The following is a 21,026-nucleotide window of genomic DNA, read 5'->3' as shown; positions in this document are numbered from 1 at the left end:
GCCAGCAAGGTCATGGAATTAATCCAAGAAAAAAGTTTGGGAACAAATGACCTCCAAAGGTCCGGCCTAAATTCCCCTTGGGATCTGCACCTGGGACTGAGCATCTCCATGATTTTCCTTGGAGAAAAAAAAAGCAGGAAAAGCAGCATGAAAAGCTGTCAGGAGCAATGGAAAGTCTGGGAATCAGCTCCGGATAAAAAATAGGTCAGGGAAGAATTCCAAACTAATTCCAACCTGAGCAGCAGGTCCAGATGGTCACGCCTGCGGCCGGGAGCTTCCCAGGGTTTGGAAATTGGGTTTGGAAACTGAGATTTGGAAAAGTTAGGATTTGGAAACTGGGATCAGAAATTGGGGTTTGGAAAAAAATTGGTTTGGAAATCAGGAGTTGGAAATTGGGGGTTGGAAAAATCGGGGTTTGGAAATTGGGGTTGGAAATCAGAGTTTGAAATTGGGGTTTGGAAAAATTGGGATTTGGGAATTAGGGTTTGGGAATTGGGGTTTGGAAATCAGGGTTTGAAAATTGGGGTTGGAATTTGGATTTGGGAATCGGGGTTTGGAAACTGGGGTTTGGAAGTTCAGCAGGAGCTGAGGAATTTTGTTGGAGCAGGGAACGGCTCCTGCTCATGTCCTTTTCCCAGTGTTTTATGGGAATAAGGAAGGAATTTGGTGGGATTGGGGTTGGAATGATGCTCGTGGAGGGGTTTTCCTATGTAATTCCCAGTGGGAAGCTGGGCTGGATTGAGGTGGTGATCCCAGTGCAGAGGGAGAAAGGGTGGGAACTTCCCAGGAGAATTCCAGGCTCATCCACATTTTCCTTGGGATCTGAAGTGGTCGGCAGGGCTGGAACTTCCTGTTCCCTCTTGTCCTGGGAATTCTCCAGTTCGGGAAAGGATTTGGGAATTCTCCAGTCTGGAAAGTACCCTGAGAATTCTCCAGTTTGGGGGAGGACTTGGGAATGCTCGAGTTTGGAAAATGCCATGGGAATTTTCCATTCCAGGAAATGTTGTGGGAATTCTCCAGTTTGGAACATTCCATGGGAATTTTCTGGTCTGGGGCATGCCCTGGAAATTCTGCAGGTTGGAAAGCGCTGTGGGAATTTTCCAGTCTGGGATGTACTGTGGGAATTCTCCAGTTTGGAAAATGCCCTGGGAATTGTCTAGTGTGGGAAATGAGGGGATTCTCCAGGTGGGGAAGTGCCCTGGGAATTCTCCAGTGTGGGAAATGTGGGAATTCTCCAGCTTGGGAAATGCTTTTTCCCCTCTGGGCCATTCCAGGCTCCTTCCCCACTTCCCTCTGGAATTTTCCAGGATTAAAATGGAACCGTGGCCTGGAAGCGAGCAGACATTTGCACTCCTCGTGCTTTTCCATGAATATTTATTATCGTGGAAGCAGCGAATCCGAACAAACCTCAGAGCGTTGATTGCGCTTCCCTTCCTCCGGCTGCCAGGAATTTTCGGGAGCCTCTGGAGCATCTCCAGGCTGAGAATTCCTCAGGGAGCTTTGGGTGTGTCCCGCTCCCCTCAGGGAGCATCCAGGCCCCTTTGGAAAACAGGGATCCGTGTTTTCCTTTGGAAAACAGGGATCGGGCTGCTCTGAGCGGCGCTGTCATGGTAACGGACGGGATTCGTTGTGCCGGGAGAAACTCGGTAAACAGACCTGGAATAAAGTCTGGGAGAGGTGTGGGAAGGAATATCCGGAGCTCATTGTGGGAATTGCTCCGAGTTTTGTTCCTTTGTCGTCTCCTTCCCAGGATTTTCCCACTGGGAATTGTGAATTCCGGAGGGTGGGATGAGGAAATATTCCATAGAACTGTAAATCTGGGAATGTCCTGGTCCTGGATCCTGGAGTTTGGACTTGGTAGTTCTTCTTCATCACAATCATCATCATCACCACCATCATCTCTCCCTTCCCTGTTTTTCCCATTGGGAATTGCAGATTCCAGAGGGTGGGATGAGGAAATATTCCACAGAACTGTAAATCTGGGAATGTCCTGGTTCTGGATCCTGGAATTCAGGATTGGTGATTCTTCATCATCATCATCATCATCATCACCACCACCATAATCTCTCCCTTTCCCTCCCTTTCTGTCCCTTTTCCCACTGGGAAATGTGGATTGAGGGGGATGGGATGAGGAAGTATTTCCAAGAACTGGGAATCTGGCAGGAGTGTGGGAATGTCCTGATTCTGGATCCTGGAGTTCGGACTTGGAGTTTTTTCATCTTCATCATCACCTCTCCCTTCCTGGCTTTTCCCATTGGGAACTGTGGATTCAGGAGGGTGGGATGAGGAAAACTTCCAAAGAACTGGGAATCTGGCAGGAGTCTGGGGATGTCCTGATTCCAGCTCTTGGAATTCACACTCAGTGGTTCTTCATCATCATCATCATCATTGTGCTCACCCAGCCAGTTTGGAATTCCAGAATCCTGGGACCACTGAGGTTGGGAAAGAATTCCAAGGTCACTGAGTCCAAGTTGGGCCAAATCCCCACCAGAGTCCTGAGTGGAATTCCAGGAATTCCTTGGACACCTCCAGGGATAGCAACTCCAAAGCTCCCTGGGCAGCCCCTGCCAAGGCCTGACCATCCTTCCCATGGAAAAACGATCCCAAAAATCCAATCCCAACCTCCCCTGGCACAGCTTGAGGCCGCTCCCTCTTGGGAAGTTCTTCAGACAGGACTTTCACTTCCCGAATTTTTTCCAGGGATTTTCTGTAAGGAGTGATGGAGTCCAAAATGAAACATCTGGAGATGCGTCCCATGCCTGGGTGACGCCTGGCCGTGGTGGGACATCCCTCTTCTGGTGGCACTTGGGGACACAGATCAGTGGTGGCTTTGCAGTCATTGGATTTCATTGTCTGGGAGGGCTTTTCCAGTCCCTTTGGCTTTGAAATTCCATGATTTTAGTCTGACTTATCCATGGGATATGGCCCTGAAATTCCATTGTTTTGTCCAACTTTCCCATTGGGATGGCTTTGGTGGGACATCCATCCTTCCTTGGGGACACAGATCACTGTTGGCCTTGGAGTGGTTGGATTTCATTGTCTGGGAGGGCTTTTCCAACCTCTTTGGCTCCAAAATTCCATAGTTTTGACCCAATTTTCTCATTGGGATGTCCTTGGTGGGACATCCATCCTTGCTGGTAGCACTTGGGGACACAGATCTGTGGTGACCTTGCAGTCGTTGGGATTGATGGCCTTGGAGGGCTTTTCCAACCCCTCTGGCTCCAAAATTCCATAATTTTGTCCAGTTTTCCCGTTGGGAATGGCCGGATGTGGGCGCTGAGGGCAGGGGGTGCCGACAGGATCCGGGAAGCGCCGCTGCCGCCGGGAGAAATTCCCACACCCGAGGTTGGAACTCATTGGAGAACGAACGCCGGGCGTTGCCACGGCAACGGGAAGAGTTCCAGGAGCCTGAAATCCTCGGACTTTGAACCTCAAATATTCCTCGGGAAAATATTCTGAGCATGGCCATGCTCAGCCTGGGCTGCTCCTTCCCAATCCCAGAATTTTCCTTCTCCTGGTGGCCTCGGAGCATCCTCAGGATTCACCTCAGCCGTGGGAGCGGTGGCCTTGGAACGGCGGCTCTGGGAATATCCCAGATCCAGAGGGCAAGGAATTCCCTGCTCCTTGTCCCCTGTTCTGGCTCAGAGTAGGAGCAATCCTTGTTTTTCCCAATGTTTTGGCACCAGAAATGGGCTGGATGCAGCTGATTCCAGATTTCCCGCTGGATTTTGTCACAGGCGCCAGACAAATTTTAGGGATGTTAAACTTCGGGATGGGAACGAGCTCATTGAACAAAATATTGGAAAATCCCATTTTCCTGGAAGTTTGGAGTGCAGGGGCCCCCCAGCTGAACCTCATCCCTTTCCGGAACATCTGGATCTGTTTCGTGGATCATGGAATTGTTTAGGCTGGAAAAGTCCTTTAAGATATTGAATACAAGAATTCCCAGCACTTCCAAGGCCGCCACTGATCCATGTCCCCAGATTCCAACTGAAATCCTTCCAGGATGGGGATTCCACTCCTGGTCCCTCAGTGGAGCTGGAGTTTGCACTTCCAGGTGGATCCGGGTGGTCAATTTTTCCCGGTATTCCCAAGGATTGGGAGGGAATTCAGGGCAGGGAGTCATTGGTGATTTATTCCGTGTGTTGTATATTCCCATCTTTCTCTTGGCACATCCCTGAAGCTATGGAATAAGGACTTGGAATAGCAAGAGCAGCCAGGATTTGCGGAAGTGTCGATCCCCGTGGCAGCTGGATCTGGATTGTTGGGAATTCCATTGGCCCTGGCTTGGTCCATCAAAGCCTCCTGAGATGCCACTTCCAAACCTTTCCCAGTGCTGATCCATGGCTGGATCCCATGGATTTCCAGTGCTGGGAGAGGAACTGGGAACAGCGGGAGACCATTCCCTTCTTCTCAAGCCAGCTCCACAGGAATTCCCAAGCCAACTCCACGGGAATTCTCAACCTTCTCTCCCACTCTCTTCCTTCTTTTCCCACAACCACACTCCCAAGACCTAATCCTATGTTCCCATTTTTTTGGTGTTTAGATTCCCACCTAACGCCACATTCCCATTTTTTATTCCCCGTGCCTTTCTGAGAAACTCACAAACTTCTTCCCAAAACCCAACTCCACATCCATTCCCAACCTTCTCCTCCACCCTCTTCCATCTTTTCCCACAACTGCACTCCCAATACCTCATCCCATATTCCCATCTCTTTTGGGGCTTAGATTCCCACCTAATCCCATATTCCCATATTTTCAGCCCGAGATTCCCACCTAATCCCACATTCCCATTTTTTATTCCCCGTGCCTTTCCGAGAAACTCCCAACCTTCTTTCCAACCCAACTCCACACCTATTCCCAACCTTCTCCCCTACCCTCTTCCATCTTTTCCCACAATCGCACTCCCAACACCTAATCCCATTTTCCCATCTTCTGTAGACTTTAGATTCCCACCTAATCCCATATTCCCATCTTTTTCAGCCTGAGATTCCCACTTAATCTGAACCTTCTGGTTTTCATTCCTAGTGCCTTTCTGAGAAACTCTCAACCTTCTTCCCAAAACCCAACTCCACACCCATTCCCAACCTTCCCCCCCACCCTCTTCCATCTCTTGCCACAACTGCGCTCCCAACACCTAATCCCATATTCCCATTTTTTTCAGCCTGAGACTCCCACTTAATCCATCCTTCTGTTTTTCATTCCCAGTGCCTTTCTGAGAAACTCCCAACCTTCTTCCGAAAACCCAACTCCACACCCTCCACTCTCTTCCATCTTCTCCCGCAACTCCCAACACCTAATCCCGCATTCCCGTTTTTCATTCCCAGTGCCTTTCCGAGAAACTCCCAGCTACACCAAGCGCCGCCGGCTCCTCGGCTCGGGCGGGTTGGCGTCGCCGCGCGTCCTGCAGCGCTCTGCCAGTGACAACAACCTGAAGGCCGAGAGCCGCGCCTCGTACTCACCGGTGCCGTCCCTGCGGAGCCTCCCGCCCCAGCTCCTGGTCCAGATGCAGGAAGCGGCCGCTGGAATCGCGGGCCCTGGAATGGCGGGCGGGGACGGGAGCCTGGCCAGCTCGGGCAGCGCCCGCAGCGCCCACAGCCGCTCGCCCTCGCTGCAGCGCGTGCAGGAGGAGAGGGAGGCCGAGGTGCCCTCGCTGCGCCGGAGCAGCCGCGGGAAAGCCAGGTATGGGATCGGGAATGGCATCCCGGGGAGTTGGGATGGGGTGTGGGAGGGGTCAGAGGTGGGAATGGGTTGTTGGGGATTGGAAGAGTGTGAAAGGAATTAGATAGAGTTAAGAATGGGATTCCATAGGTTGGGTTGCAATATGGGAGGCATTAGTGATGGGAATGGGATCCCATGGATTGGCTTGGGATTGGATTGGGTGTGGGAGGAGCTAGAGATGGGAATGAAATCCAATGGATTGGGAGAATGTGAAAGGAATTAGATGGAGTTAAGAATAGGATCCCATGGATTGGGTTGGGGTGTGGGAGGGGTCAGTGATGGGAATGGGATCCCAGGCATTGGGAGAGTGTGAAGGGAATTAGATGGAGTTAAGAATGCGATTCCATGGATTGAGGGGGTGTGGGAGGGGTTAGTGATGGGAATGGGATCACATGGATTGGGTTGGAATGTGGGAGGAGTTAGAGCTGGGAATGAGATCCCATGGATTGGGTTGGAATGTGGGAGTTAGAGCTGGGAATGGGATGCCATGGATTGGGTTGGAATGTGTCAGGTGTTAGTAATGGGAATGAGATCCCGTGGATTGAAAGAATGTGAAAGGAACTAGGTGAAGTTAAGAATGAGATCCCATGGATTGAGGGGATGTAGCAAGAATTAGATCTGGGAATGGATCCCATGGATTGGGGGGATGTGGGAGGTGTTAGTGATGGGAATGGCATCCTGGGGATTGGATTGGAATGTGGGAGGTGTTAGAGCTGGGAATGGGATGCCATGGATTGGGTTGGAATGTGGGACGTGTTAGTGATGGGAATGGGATGCTGTGGACTGGGAGAGTGTGAAAGGAATTAGGTGAACTTAAGAATGCAATCCCATGGGTTGAGACGGTGTGGAAAGAATTAGAGCTGGGAATGGATCCCATGGATTGGACTGGGGTGTGGGAGGGGTCAGTGATGGGAATGGGATCCCAGGGTTTGAGTTGGAATGTGGGAGGATCCAGAGATGGGAATGGAGCCCAGGGATTGGGTTGGGGTCTGGGAGGATTTAGTGATGGGAATGGGATGCCATGGATTGGGTGTGGGAGGAGTTAGAGCTGGGAATGGGATGCCATGGATTGGGAGAGTGTGAAAGGAATTCGATGGAGTTCAGAATGCGATCCCAGGGATTTGAGGGGGTGTGCAAAGAATTAGAGCTGAGAATGGATCCCATGGATTGGGCGGTGTGGGAGGGGTCAGAGATGGGAATGGGATCCCAGGGATTGGGTTGGGGTGTGGGAAGGGTTAGTGATGGGGATGGGATCCCATGGATTGGGCAGTGCGGGAGGGGTTGAACAAAGTTAGGAATGCAGTCCCTTGGATTGGATTGGATTGGATTGGATTGGATTGGATTGGATTAGGATGTGAAAGGAATTAGAGCTGGGAAAGGATCCCATAGACTGGGGGAATGGGGGAGGGATTAGAGCTGGGAATATGATCCCATGGATTGGAGGGTGTGGAAAGAATTTGAGCTGTAAATGGATCCCATGGATTTGGGGATGTAGAAGGAATTAGAGCTGGGAATGCGATCCCATGGACTAGGGTGATGTGGGATGTGGGATGGGAAGAGTGGGAAAGGTTCATCATTCTGATGAGGAGTGGTGTTATGGTGGCTTTATTGGGTTTTCCATGGGTTTTTCCAGCTATTCTGAGGTCAGATCCAGTTTTTCCCTGGATTTTCCCTGGGTTTTTCCCTCCATCCATCCCAGTGTCAAATTTGGTTCTTCCCTGGGGTTTCCCTCTGTCCCATACTCAGATTCTGTTATCCCCTGAGTTTTCCTCTGGGTTTTCCCACCATTCCATGCTTGGATCATGGATACCATGGATATAATGGATTCATGAATATCATGGATATCATGGATTATATGGATATGGTGGATTACATGGATATTGTGGATATGGCATCTGGTGGTTCTAGTGGGATTGGGATTGAGATCAGGATTGGGATTGGGATTGGATCTGGAGTTATCCCGCTGCTCCTCATCCCTGCCAGCCATGTCCCATGGGAATGTTGGTTTGCCTGGGATTGGGAATGGTCACTGGTCCCTGATGTGTCCAGGGATTTTGGGACATCTCTGTGGTGACCATGGGGTCTGGATTTGGTTTCAGAGGATTCTGTTGGAATTGTGGAATCCTGGAATAGGAAGGATCCTAAAGATCTGATCCAATTCCACCCCACTCCAAGGGCAGGGACTCCTCCCACTATCCCAGGTTGCTCCAACCTGGCCTTGGAATTTGGGAAGCTTCGGAATTTGGGATGTGCCGGAGGCAGATCCAGAGAAGGATACGGAGGCATTGGGAGGTCAAAAATAGTGTGGGATTTTAAAATCCATAGTCTTGGAAATGTTCCCAAAATTCCCTGGAGCTGCTCCGCTCAACTCCTTGTCCAAACTTCCTGAGGATTTCTGGAGCTGGCTCTGTGATTCCCAACCTTTTGCAGGGAAAATATCCCTAGGAAAGAGCATTTTGCTCCGTTGTTTCCAGGTTTTTCCAGGGATAGAGGGATTGTGGAATTCATTCCATGGAGCTGGGGCAGGATAAATTCCCAGATTTGCAATCTGAACAGTTCAAGTTGGGAAAAAACCTTGGGAAGTTTTAATTCCCAACAAAAACTCCTTCACTCCATGGCAAGGGATATCCATGATTGATGGAGTCGTCTCACATTTTCCTGGAAAAAATCTTGGAGAAAAATGGATTCCGGGGCAGGTTTTCCAGAGAATATCAGGAATATTTAGTGTTGTTCCAGTTTTTTATTCCAAGGGAGGTTTTCCAGCCCCTTTCCCAGCTCCTTCCCTTCCCTTTTCCTGCTCCAAAACTGCTCCCAGAATTCCAGGGGATCCCTCAGCCATTCCCAGGAGCAGCAGGGCTGGGCCAGCACAACTTTTCCATGTGTTTTTTCCAGGTTTTTTCCAGGTTTTAGCTGGATCCCTCCTCCCTCTCTCCCTCCCTCCTGGCCGTGACTCTGACTCATTCCCCACGTGCCGGAGCCTCCGGAGCCTCCGCGCTCTTCCCAATCCCACTCCAACACCACGAGTTCCCCATCCAGCTCCTCGTGCTGGGATCATCCCTCCGGGTGTTTCATTCCTTACGTTCATCCCACCCTCATTCCCAGTTTCTGGAGCCCTCTGGATTTGAGAAGGATCTGGGATCCATCCTGGTTTTCCTGCTCAGCTCCCGGTGTATCCTGGATATTCCCATTTTGGGAAGGGAGGCTTTGGAGGAGGGAATCATCCCCTGGATCTGGGAACAGCTGGGATTTTTGGGATCAGCTCCCTTTCCCTCTGATCCACTGCAATTCCCTCTGATCCCACATTCTTCCATCCAGGCTTTGTTTGCTCCAGGATTTTTTTTCCCCTAAGGAATTCAGTGTCTGAATTCCTCCAGTTTTCCTTATTCCCATTTTTTTCCCACTCTCCTGGACACACAACCGGAGTTTCCAAAATAATTCTTGGAATGCTTTAATCCCTCCTCAACATTCCCGATGTGTCCGGCCATGCTCATCCTGAAATCCTTCTTTCATTCCTGCTGCTCCTTTCCAGGTGGGATCTTCCCAATATCTCCCTGCCTATCCCAGATTTCAGCACCTTGGAATTTCCACATCCATGGGGAAGTTTTCCCTCTCTGCCGTCAGCCAAGGGAACACTAGGAATTCCCAGCAATTCCTGGGATTTTTTTTCCTGCTGCTGCTGGATTTAGGGAATGAAATGAATTGTGGGAATTCCCTCCATGGGCATTTCCCGGTGGGATCCGGAGGTTTGGATTTGTCCAGGAACAATTCTAGGTTTCCAGGTGGTGTTTGGAGTCAAATCCCACCCCTGGCAGTGCCCAAGGCTGGGTTGGATGGGGCTTGGAGCAACCTGGGATAAGGAAAGGTGTCCCTGTCCTTGGAGAACAATCCTGGGAATGATAGGAAGAGATCCCGGGAATGTTAGGAAATGATCCTGGAAATGTTGGGGAAAAGGAAACTTTAGGGAAAGGATCTTGGAAACGCTGGGAAAATAATCCCGGGAATGTTGGGGAAACCATCCTGGAAACTTTAGGGAAAAGGTCCTGGAAATGTTGGGAAATTATCCTGGGCATGTTGGGGAAAAGATCTTGGAAACTTTAGGGAAAGGATCCTGGACATGCTGGGAGAATCATCCTGGGAATGTCAGGGAAACCATCCTGGCAACTTTGGGGAAAAGATCTTGGAAATGTTGGGAGAAGGATCCTGGAAATGCTGGGCAAAGGATCCCAGAAATGTTGGGAGAAAGATCCTGGGAATTCCTGGAGCTGAATCCGGATCCGTGGCCACCGGCAGCTCCGGGTGCCATCCCTAAATCCCACCAGCCTGGGAAAGAGGGGCTGGAAATCCCAAAAAACAGGGTCAGAAATCCTGGAAAACGGTCAGAAATCCCGGAAAAGAAACATCGGAAATCCTGGAAAACAGGGTTGGAAATCCCAGAAAACAGGGTCAGAAATTCTGGAACCGTGTCCAAGTGCAGAGAAGGAGAATCCCAGGATGCTTCCGGAGGGAGGAATTCTCCTAAGAACAGGAATTCTTCCTAATTCTGTGTGAAAATTCAGGAATTTTTTCCCAATATCCAACCTAGAATTCCTTTGGCACAGCTGGAGGCTGTTGCCTGGGATTTCCTGGGAGCAGATCCCAAATCCCACCCAGCTGCCGCCTCCACTATGGAATTCTGGAGGGAAAAGGTCCCTCCTGATCCTCCTTTTTTCCAGGATCAGCCCCCCCGGCTCCCTCTGGATGCTCTTTGCAGGATTTGGGCTCCTTTCCCTGGGAAAGAGCAATCAGGAATCCTGGAAAACAGAGCCAGAAATTCTGAGAATTCCAGGAATTCCCAAGGGAAGCATTGTTTAAACCAAACCCAAAATCTTTCACCTGGAATTCACTTCTGGTCCTTCCCATGAAATCCCACGGAAATTAAAATGTCCTGGATTTTTGGGATTGTCGGAAGAGATTTTTGGGAATATTGTGGTGCATTCGTCCACCTGGAATGGGAATTCTCTGGGGGTTTATTCCAAGTTTATTCCCGAGGAGGTTTTTCCATCCTGGAATGGGACAATTCCCAATGGAAGCACCACCAGGTGCCCAAATCCAGCCGGATGCTTCCATGGGCTGGAATTCCCTGGAATCGGACATGGAGTCCCATCAATCCCACCAGAATTCCAACGGGATGGAGGCGATCCAGGACAAAAAATTCCATGGAACGCAAAACCCAGGGTGGGAGGAGGAGCTGCTGCTCCTTCCCAGAATTCCCTTTCCCTTCGGAATCTCATGGGAATCCTGGAAGAAGGATGTGGGCACCGAGCGTGGACAAATCCCGGATCTGCCGGGAATTTTGGGAATCTCACGGGCCGCTTAATCCCCGCTGTTGGATTTATCGGAAATCCGGGACGAGCTCGGGATTCATGGAATGAGGGCCTGGAGCCTCCTGGTGAAGGGAGATAAAAGGGATGAAGGGAAAACTCCGCTGGAAAAATGCCCGGGAATTTGCTCCCATGGAAAACATCCAACCCCAGCCGGGCAGATTAACTCTTGGAAGTTTTTACTCGTGGAATTTTTTCGCTGATGGAATTTTTTTGCTGATGGAATTTTTTCGCTGATGGAATTTTTCTCCTCGTGGAATTTTTTCCTCATGGAATTTTTCTCCCAATGGAAAGGGGGGCTCAGGCCTTGGCAGGAGCTGCCCAGGGAGCTTTGGAGTTGCCAAGTGTCCAAGGAATTCCTGGAATTCCGCTCGGGATGGGCTCGGTGACCTTGGAATTCTTTTCCAAGCTCTAGAATTCCAGGGTTTGTGATGAAAGCCAAACTCTTCCCACACTTTTTCCCAGGGAATTCTTCGGGTTCTGACCCCAGGAGAGAAAGGAGCAGAGCTGGGAAAGGAGGGAAAATTCCGGAAGGAACCAGGAAAGGGCTCAGGCCCGGGCACGGGAGGAGGGCACGGGGTGGCACCGGGGACAGGGATGGCACCAGTGGCACTGGGGCACAGGGTGACACAGGTGACAATGGCGTACAGGTTGGCACAAGTGACAGCGGCACACGGTGGGTGGCAGCGGGCACAGGGTGGCACAGGTGACACCAAGGCATAGGTTGGCACAGGTGGCACAGGTTGGCACAGCTGGTGGTGGCACCCAGTGTCACTGTGGGTGGCATTGGGGCATGGGGTGACACAGGTGACAATGGCACCCAGGGATGGCACCAGTGGCACTGAGGCACAGGGGTGGCACAGGGTGACACAGGTGCCAATGGCACCCAGGGATGGCACCAGTGGCACAGGGTGACACAGGTGACACAGGTGACACTGGCATACAGGGTGGCACAAGGGACAGTGGCACACAGCGTCGCTGTGGGTGGCAGAGGGGCACAGATTGTCACAAATTACACTGAGGCACAGGTTGTCATAGGTGGCACTGGGGCACAGGGTGACACAGGTGACAATGGCATACAGGTTGGCATAAGTGACAGCGGCACAGAGTGGCGCAGGTGACACCAAGGCATAGGTTGGCACAGGTGGGACAACTGGTGGTGGCACCCAGTCTCACTGTGGGTGGCAGTGAGCATGGGGTGACGCAAGTGATAATGGCGCCCAGGGATGGCACGAGTGGCACTGAGGCACAAGTGACTGTAGGGCGCAGGGTGGCACAAGGGGCAGTGGCACACAGCGTCGCTGTGGGTGGCAGCATGGCCAGATTGTCACAACTGGCATTGGGGTACAGGTTGTCATAGGTGGCACTGAGGCACAGGGGTGGCACAGGCTGGCACAGGTGACAGTGGGCACAGGGATGGCACAGGTGGCACTGGGGCACAGGCTGGCAGAGGTGACAGTGGCACAGAGCATCACTGTGGGTGGCAGTGGGCACTGGTAGCACAGGTGACATTGGGCACAGGGATGGCACGAGTGGCACTGGGGCACAGGGATGGCACAGGTGACAGTGGCACAAAGCGTCACTGTGGGTGGCAGTGGGCACAGGCTGGCAGAGGTGACAGTGGCACCCAGGGGTGGCACCGGTGTCGCCGTGTCTGGGCGGGGCTCTGCCGCCTCAGTGCACTCAGGGATCCTCCCGGAGCATTCCCGAGATTCCCACAATCCCGCAATTCCCGCATTCCTGCAAATCCTCTATCCCCACAATTCCCTCAATCCGCGCAATTCCCGCATTCCTAAAATCCCTGGAATTCCCGCAATTACGTCGCAATAACTTGAGGAGGTGGGGGCAAATATGGAATTGGGGTGGAAAAATACGGAATTGTGGGGGCAAACGTGGAATTGGGGGCACGGGGTAGGGGCACTGCGGGCAGCCCTGAACCAGGAATGGGAACCGGGGACGGGAACCGGGAATGGGAACTGAGGACCCTCCCTCCTTCCCTGCCTCCTGTTCCCATCCTTCCCTCCATCCCTGTCCCTCCATCCCGCTCCCATCCCACTCCCTGCTCCCTCCTCCCCGTGTCCTCCCTGCCCCAGAGCCGCTCCCTTCGCTGCTCCTATCCCAATCCCAACCCTAATCCTAATCCACACCCGATTCCATTCATGTGATTCCATTCTCATCCCAGTCTTGTTCCCACACCCGATCCCATTCCTACTCCCATTCCCACACCCATTCCTACTCCCACTCCCATTCCCACTCCCGCTCCCATTCCCACACCCATTCCTACACTCATTCCTATTCCCAATCCCACACCCAATCCCGTTCCCATTCCCGCTCCCGCCCCGGTTCCCTCTCCGGGGCAGCGCCAGTAGCGGCCGCCAGGGGGCGACTCCGGGCGGGCCCCGCCGGGACCGGGAGCGGGATCGGGATCGGCCCCGGGAGCGGGAGCGGAATAGGAGCGGGAGCGGGATCGGCCCCGGGATGGCTGTGGCACGGTCCCACACCCATTCCCATTCCCACTCCTATTCCCACACGGGAATATGGGTGATGCTCGACGGTCCCGGGAGCGGGGTCTGTATCAGGAGCGGGCTTGGGATCGGGATCAGGAGCGGGAGCAGCATCGGGATCCAGGAGCGGGATCAGGATCCAGGAGCGGGATCAGGAGCGGGAGCGGCCCCGGGCTCAGGAGCGGGAGCGGGGTCGGGACCGCGCCGGCAGCGGGGGCGGCGGCGGCGGCGACGGCGGGAGCGGGGGCGGCCGGTCCGGCGGCGTCCCCGCCCGCCGGGGGAGGAGCCGCGGGCTCCGGCCCCACCTGCCCCGGGCCATGGTGCGCCGGAGGGAGCGGAGCGGAGCGCGGGGCGGGCGGCGCCGCTGCGCCATGGAGCCGGCGGTGGCGGGCGGCGGCCGCCCCGCAGCCGGAGCCGCTCCAGCCTCCGCCGCTGCCCGCGCCCGGGCGGCGCCGCCGGGGCCGCGCTGAGCCCCGCGGGGGCCCCCCCGGCCATGGCGCAGCCCGCGGGGCGCGGCGGGGCGAGCCGCGAGCTGCCGGGCATCAGCACCGTAACCTACGTGTTCGTTTACAGCCCCGCCGGCCCCGCCGGGCCGCCCCCCGGCCCCGGCACCGAGCCCGCGCCCCACGCCGCGCCCGCCCCGCTGCGCGGGCCCAAGCGGAAGCTTTACAGCGCCGTGCCCGGCCGCAAGTTCATCGTGGTGAAGAGCTACGCGCCGCAGGGCGATGGCGAGATCCAGCTCAACCGCGGCGAGGCCGTCAAGGGTGAGCGGGGACACCGGGACGGCGGCGGGGACGCGGGGACAGCGCCGCGGACACCGGGACGGCGGCGGGGAGCGGCCGGGGAGGGCGGGAGGAGCGGCGGGAGCTGCCCCCGGTGCTGGATGCGGCAGTGGCGGGGCCGCGGCTGGGATGGCTGGAGGGATGGGATGGATGGGATGGGAGCGCTCAGGTGTGGGGTGGAAGGATTGGGGTGTCTGCCCACCTGTGGGGCTGCGGCTTTTGGGGTGTCCTGCCCACCTGTGGGGCTGCGGTGCCTCGGGATCGCTGCGCAGGTGTGGGGCTGCGCAACTGTGGGGTCTGCAGGCTGCTTGTGGGGTTGCAGATTTGGGCATATCCAGCCCACCTGTGGGGCTGCAGGGCTGTGGGGTGTCCAGGCTGGTTGTAGGGTGTCCTGCCCACCTGTGGGGCTGCACGGCTTTGGGATCCCCTGCGGAGGTGGGGCTGCAGAGCTGTGGGGTCTGCGGGCTGCTTGTGGGGCTGCAGGGCCTCAGAGTGTTCCAGTCTGTTTGTGGGGTCTGCAGCTGGTTGGGTTGCAGCTTTGTGGGGTGTGCAGCCCACCTGTGGGGCTCCGGACCTGTGGGGGGGGTCTCCAACCCACCTGTGGGGCTGGAGCTTTTGGGGTCTTGAGCCCACCTGTGGGGCTGCAGAACTCTGGGGTCTCCGGTCTGGTTGTGGGGCTGCAGCACTGTGGGGCCCCCAGCCCAGCTGTGGGGCTGCAGGGCTGTGGGGTCTCGAGCTCGGTTGTGGGGCTGGAGCTTTGTGGGGCGTCCGGCTCACCTGGCTGGTCTCCAGCCCAGTTATGGGGTTGCCAGTTTGTGGGATCCCCAGCCCACCTGTGGGGCTGCAGCTTTTGGGGTCTCCAGCTCAGCTGTGGGGCTGCAGCGCTTTGGGATCCCCGCACCAGTTGTGGGGTGTCAGAGCTTTGGGGTCCCCAGTTCCGCTGTGGGGCTGCAGCTCTGTGGGGTCCCTACCTGTGGCTGTGGGGCTGCAGGGCTGTGGAGTCCCCGGCCTGGTTTTGGGGTCCCCAATCCGGTTGTGGGGTCCCCAGCCTGGTTTTGGGGCTGCAGCTCTGGGGGGTCTCCAGTCCTGTTGTGCTGTTTTGGGGTCTCCATCCCCGTTTTGGGGTCCCCAATGCTGTTGTGGGGTCCCCTTACCGGTTTTGTGGCCGCAACTCTGTGTGGTCCCCAATCCCGATATTGGGGTCCCCACTCCTGGTTTTAGGGCTGGAATTCTGTGGGGTCCCCAATCCCGATTTTGGGGTCCCCAGTCCCAGTTTTGGGGCCGGAGCTCTGTGGGCTCCTCATTTTGGTTTGGGGGTCCCCATTTTTGTTTGGGGGTCCCCATTCTGGTTTTGGGGTCTCCATCCCGATTTTGGGGTCCCCAGTCCCGGTTTTGGGTCCCCAATCCCCATTTTGTGGTCCCCATCCCGCTTTTGGGGCCGCGTTCCCGGCCGGCCCCGCTCTGTTCCCGTTCCCATTCCCGGCGTTTCCATTCCCGTCCCTCCGGGGCCGTGTCCTTGTCCCCCCCGCGCCCATCCCGGCTCCGCTCCCAAATCCCATTCCCACATCCCGAGCTCCCAACCCCCCTCGCCCATTCCGGCTTCTCCCGGCTCCGCTTCCCGAGCTGCAGCGGGCGCCGGGAAATTCTCATGGAAGACGGCAGGGAAAAAAATTTAATGGATAACGGCAGGGGAATTTTCGTGGATAACACCAAGGAAATTTTCATGGATAAAACCGGGGGAATTCTCATGGATAATGCCAGGGGAATTTTCCTGGATAACGGCAGCGCTGCCGTGGGGTTGGGCTGGGAATTCTGCTGGAAGCTGGGAATTCCAGTTGCCAGCTTCCCGAGGAAGGGAATTCCCTGCCAGCCGGAGAATTCCAGAGTTTTTTCCCCCCCACTCCGGAAAGTTTCGGGAGCTTCTCCTCCTCTCCCTCCTCCGCGATTTTTTTGTGGATTCCTGGCACGACGCGGGGCCGGAGCCTCTGGAATGACGGGAGAGGGAGACCGGGAATGTTCCCAGCCTGGAATTGCGGCTCCCACATTCCCGCTGCCCTTCCCATGGATTTGTTTTCCCTGCGAGGAGCGGGAGCCGGCCGGGAAAGGGGGGGGCTGTGCTGAGGAATTCCTGTGGATTCCTTGGAATTCCAAGGGTTTGACGTGGGATTCCGGCATTCCTGGGATGCAGGTGTGGAATTCCAGGATCCGGGAAGGATTCCTGGGATGTGAAATGCTTTTCCCGATGTTCCCCCCCCCTCCTCCTTTTCCCTGTTTTTCCTCGTGCTGCCGTGGAGTGGGTGGTCCTGGAGTCGCTGCCACAAAATCCTTGGGATTCGCTTCTCCATCCCAAAATTCCTGGCGTGTGATCTCCAGGGAAAAACAACCCGTGGGAAGAGGGAGGAGGAGGAGGAGGACGTGGAGTGACCCCTGGGAGCGGGAATCGCTTCCCGCTGGATATTCCCGGAGTTCGGGAGGATGAGAGGTTCACAGTCAATCCCTTCCCCCTTGGAATTGCTCCAGGAGAGGCTGATCCGTGGATTTTTGGGAATCTTGGCAGCTCCGGAACGGCGCTGCTTTGTCATGTTCCATGGATTCGGGACAATCCCGGAGCCCGGAGCTCGGGGGGTGGCCGGGAATGCTGGGAGAGGCTGGAACAGGAGGAATTCCGGCCGAGGGAGCTCTCCAGGGTTCTGGAATGATGCAGGAGGAGGGATGGCGGAGATCCCTGGGAATGGGAATGTTGGGAATGGAGCTGCAAGGATGGGAATGAAAGGGATTGCTGGATGAGGATGGGAAATTGGAATTTCAGGAATTCTGGCCAAGGGGCAGCCTGGGAATCTCCAGGATCCTGGAATGATTTGGGGGATGATGGATCTCATCCCTATCCATGAGATCATTCCCATCCCATTCCAAGGGCAGGGAAATTCCCACCATCCCAGGCTGCTCCAGCCTTTCCTTGGACATTGCAGGGATCAGGGGCAGCCCCAGCTGCTCTGGCAATGCCAGCCCAGGCAGGAATTGCTCATTGCCAAAATCCCACCCCAATCTCCCTTTTCCCAGTGGGAAGCCATTCCCTGTGTCCCATCCTTCCATTCCTTTCCCACATTTCGGCTCTCCTGGAGCCCCTTCAGGCCCTGGAATGTGCTGGAAGCTCTCCCTGGATCCTTCCCTTCTCCAGGAGAATATTCCCAATTTTCCCAGTTTTTCCTCTCAGCTCCATCCCTTGAATCTTCCCGGCGCCTCCTCTGGATTTGCTCCAACAGCTCCACGTCCTTCCTGGGATAATTCCCGATTCCATATTCGCAGTTTTCACCACGTTTCCCAAGATCAGCTCATTCCCATGGCTTCTGCAGGGCTCGGAATTCCTGGGAAGTTTTTCCTTCACCCCAAGGTCAGGAATTTCTCCTGCTGCTCCTGGTTTTCCCTCTGGGAAGGTCATTTGGGAAGGGTTGGGAAGAAGCCAGGATGCAGCTGGTTCCCTCCCGGTTGGAAAATTATCCCAGCCCTCGGGAATGCCATCTGTCCCAAATCCCGCTTTTTCCCGGGCTATATTCCTTCATTTCAGGTCAGGCCGGGATTTTTCCAATGGGATTTTCGGGATTTCAGGTCACCAGGAAAAGTTTTGTGGAATTTTCGGAGCTGCTCCACTTTGAATTTCCTGAAGTCCAAATTTCCTGACTGGAAATCCAAGGAAAAATTCTCTGCTGGATTCAGGGGGAAAAATAAAAATCGGGATTTAGGGATGGTTTGGTGGGATGGCCTCAGGATTTTTGGGATTTTGTTGGAAAAGGAGTTGGAATTGTGGCTGCTCCATCCCTGGAGTTGTCCGAGGCCAGTTTGGAGCAAGCTGGGAATGTGGGAATTGGAATGTGATGATCCCAAAGAACCTTCCCACCCAAACTGTTCCAGAATCCCAGGAATTCTTGGCTCCACCTCCTATCCAGGTGGAGGGATCTTGCTCGGGATTCAAAAATTCCCAACTTTTTCTGTGATTTGCTTTTCCTTCAGCATCGATTTTTGCCAGATCCCTGTTCCCAAATTTCTGTATCTTCAGGGAAGCTGGACAGGACAATTCCCAGATTTTTTTATTCCCTGCCCCTGTTTTTAATGGAATTTCTTCCTTATCTGGAAAAGACCAAGAATTCCCACAGTGTTCCTTGATTGGGATCCATTGGAATCATCCAAGAGTTTATGAAATTCCCAAAATGAGATTTTCCAAATGTGTGGATGGAAATCCATTTGAAAATCATGGAAATATCCAGGATGTGGCTGGGTTATTCCAGAAAATTCCCATAAAAATGACATTCATTCCTGGAATCTGGGAGAACATTGGGAATTCTTATCAGTTATCCCTGGAAAAATCCTTGGTGATAAGAGGGGGATAGCCCATCAAAACTCGGATTTTTGGGAGAGAATTCCCACAATTCCTGCTTTTTTCTCTCTGTTTTTTGGGACAGAATTTCACATTTCCTACTTTTTTCCATCTGTTTTTTTGGGACAGAATTCCCACAATTCCTGCCTTTTTTCCCCCAGTGTCCCAAGCCTGGGCTGGCATTTGTGGGCTCAGCTCTAGAGCTGGATCCAAATCCATGAAAATTCTTTTAGGATTGATCAGCACAGGAATTCCCAAGGTTTTACTCTGATTTCCAGGCTAATCCCAAAGGATTTTCCTTGGATCTTGATTTTGGATGGATCTTTTCCCTTGGAAAAAAGGCAGAGTGGAACCTCTGGAATGGCATCAATTTTCCCACTTGGATGAGTTGGAAAACTCTGCCTTGGCACCAATATCCTTCCCTTAGTTCGTTCCCAAAGCTGGAATTCTGGGAATTCCAGATTTTAAAAAAGGATTTTTGCTGAAATTCTCGGGAAGAGCCTCCATATAAATCCAATTTTCCAGGCCGAGGCTTTTCAGATCCCTGCGATAATTTCATGAATCTTTTTGGGAATCAGATTTTTGGGATCAGGGGCTGGAGCAGGAAATGCTCCCGGTGGGAAAAACCATTGGACACAGAAATCTTAAATCAAGCAGGAAAATTCCCAGAATTTTCCAAAAGAAACAAAGTTTTTAAGGAAAAAACTATTTTAAGGAATAGTTTTAAGGATTCATTTTGGTGTTCCTGCATTTCCTGGCACTTTTCCTGGATTTGAATACCAGAATTTAGTCCTGGAATGCTGCTTTCCTCCATCCTCTGGAAAAATCCCCTTGTGCTTCCCCTTTCCCATGGGAATTCCGTTGGGAATCCTTAAATTATGGGATATTCCTAGAAAAACCAAGGTGGCACCTCCAGAATGGAAATCCCATTGGTTTTTTGGGAATAATTTCAGAATTTTCCTAGGAATTCCAGATGGATTTGCTCCCTTCTTGGCTCCAGACAATCCTGGGAATTGTTATTCCCACCTGGAATTCCAGCCCATAAACAAGGGGCTCCAAGTGACCCCAAATTTCCAGCTGGAATTTGGGAACTGCCTTGGTTTCCTGTGGAAATGAAGAAACCCGGGAGACATTCCCATCGGGAATATTCCAGCGCGCACTGAGCTGGCGGCCGGCCCCGATTCCCATCCCAAAATTAGAAAATTCCTCATTAATTCCACTCCGCATCCCGGTGACCTCGGAGCTGTCCCAGTTTTCCAGCGTGACCCAAAATCGGCGGGAAAATTCCAGAGGGAATTGAGCTCCCATAGGATTGGAAATGACAGAACAATCCAGGCTGGGAAAAGCCCGGAATTCGGGGAGGTGGGAAGAGTGGCTGTGGCGCCGTTGGGTTTTCATGGATCGGCTTCCTCGGGATCTTGGCTGGAATTTCGGCTCCGTCTGGGATCTTGGGTTCAAAGGGGAGGTTCAGGGTTGGATTTGGGGATCGACCCAATTCAGGCTTGGAAGGGATGTCCATGGTCCGACCTGGAATTCCAATCAGATTTGGAATTTTTTGGGGGATTGGAGGGATTGTCCACAGTCTGCTCTGGAATTCCAAGGAAATTTGGGATCTTTTTGGGGATTGGAGGGCATGTCCATGGTCCGACCTGGAATTCCAACCAAGTTTGGGGTTTTGGGGGGGGATTTTGGGATTGTCCATGGTCTAACCTGGGTGTCCAACCTGATTTGGGATCTTTTTTTGGATTGGAGGGTTGTCCGTAGTCTGACCTGGAATTCCAAGGAAATTTGGGCGTTTTTTTGGGATTGGAGGGGTTCTGCATGGTCTGACCTGTGTATCCAGCCAGATTTGGGATCATGGGTTGGGTTTTTAGGGGCTTTTTGTGCTCTGACCTTGAATTTCACCCTAATTTGGAGTCTTGGGTTGGGATTGGATGGATTGTCCATGGTCTGACCTGGAATTCCAACCAAACCTGGGATCTTTTGTTGGGATTCTTTTTGTTGGGAGCTGTCTGTGGTCCTGATCTGGAATTTCACCAAAGTTTGGGATCTTGTGTTGGGATTTAGGGATTTTCCACGGTCCTGACCTGGAATTCCAACCGAATTTGGGATCTTGGGTTGGGTTTTTTGGGATTGTCCATGTTCTGACCTGGCTGAGGAGTCCACACTTCCCTGGATGACATCCCAGGGGATAATTCCAGGGATTTAGCTGGAGACCATTCCCATGTTTCATTTCCACGTTGTTCTGTTTGCACCTCTGCGCATTTTCCATGGATTTTTTCTCTTT

General features: G+C 53.5%; 1 protein-coding gene across 1 annotated transcript in view; it reads left to right on the top strand.

Moving 5' to 3' along the window:
• The window catches only part of SHANK3 (SH3 and multiple ankyrin repeat domains 3), a 146,685-nt gene that overhangs the window by 50,152 nt on the left and 75,507 nt on the right, over nucleotides 1-21,026 (top strand). Inside the window, 2 exon segments of the mRNA XM_054294108.1 lie at nucleotides 5,328-5,682; nucleotides 14,159-14,349. Of these exon segments, the coding sequence (XP_054150083.1) occupies nucleotides 5,328-5,682; nucleotides 14,159-14,349 (546 nt within the window).

The sequence above is a fragment of the Melozone crissalis genome, unplaced genomic scaffold (genome assembly GCF_028551555.1).
Source record: "Melozone crissalis strain CALT ecotype California unplaced genomic scaffold, PUWL_Pcris_2 ptg000208l_1, whole genome shotgun sequence".
NCBI classification, from domain to species: domain Eukaryota; kingdom Metazoa; phylum Chordata; class Aves; order Passeriformes; family Passerellidae; genus Melozone; species Melozone crissalis.
Note: the sequence above shows the minus strand (reverse complement) of the source record. Positions and strands in the feature narration are given on the sequence as shown.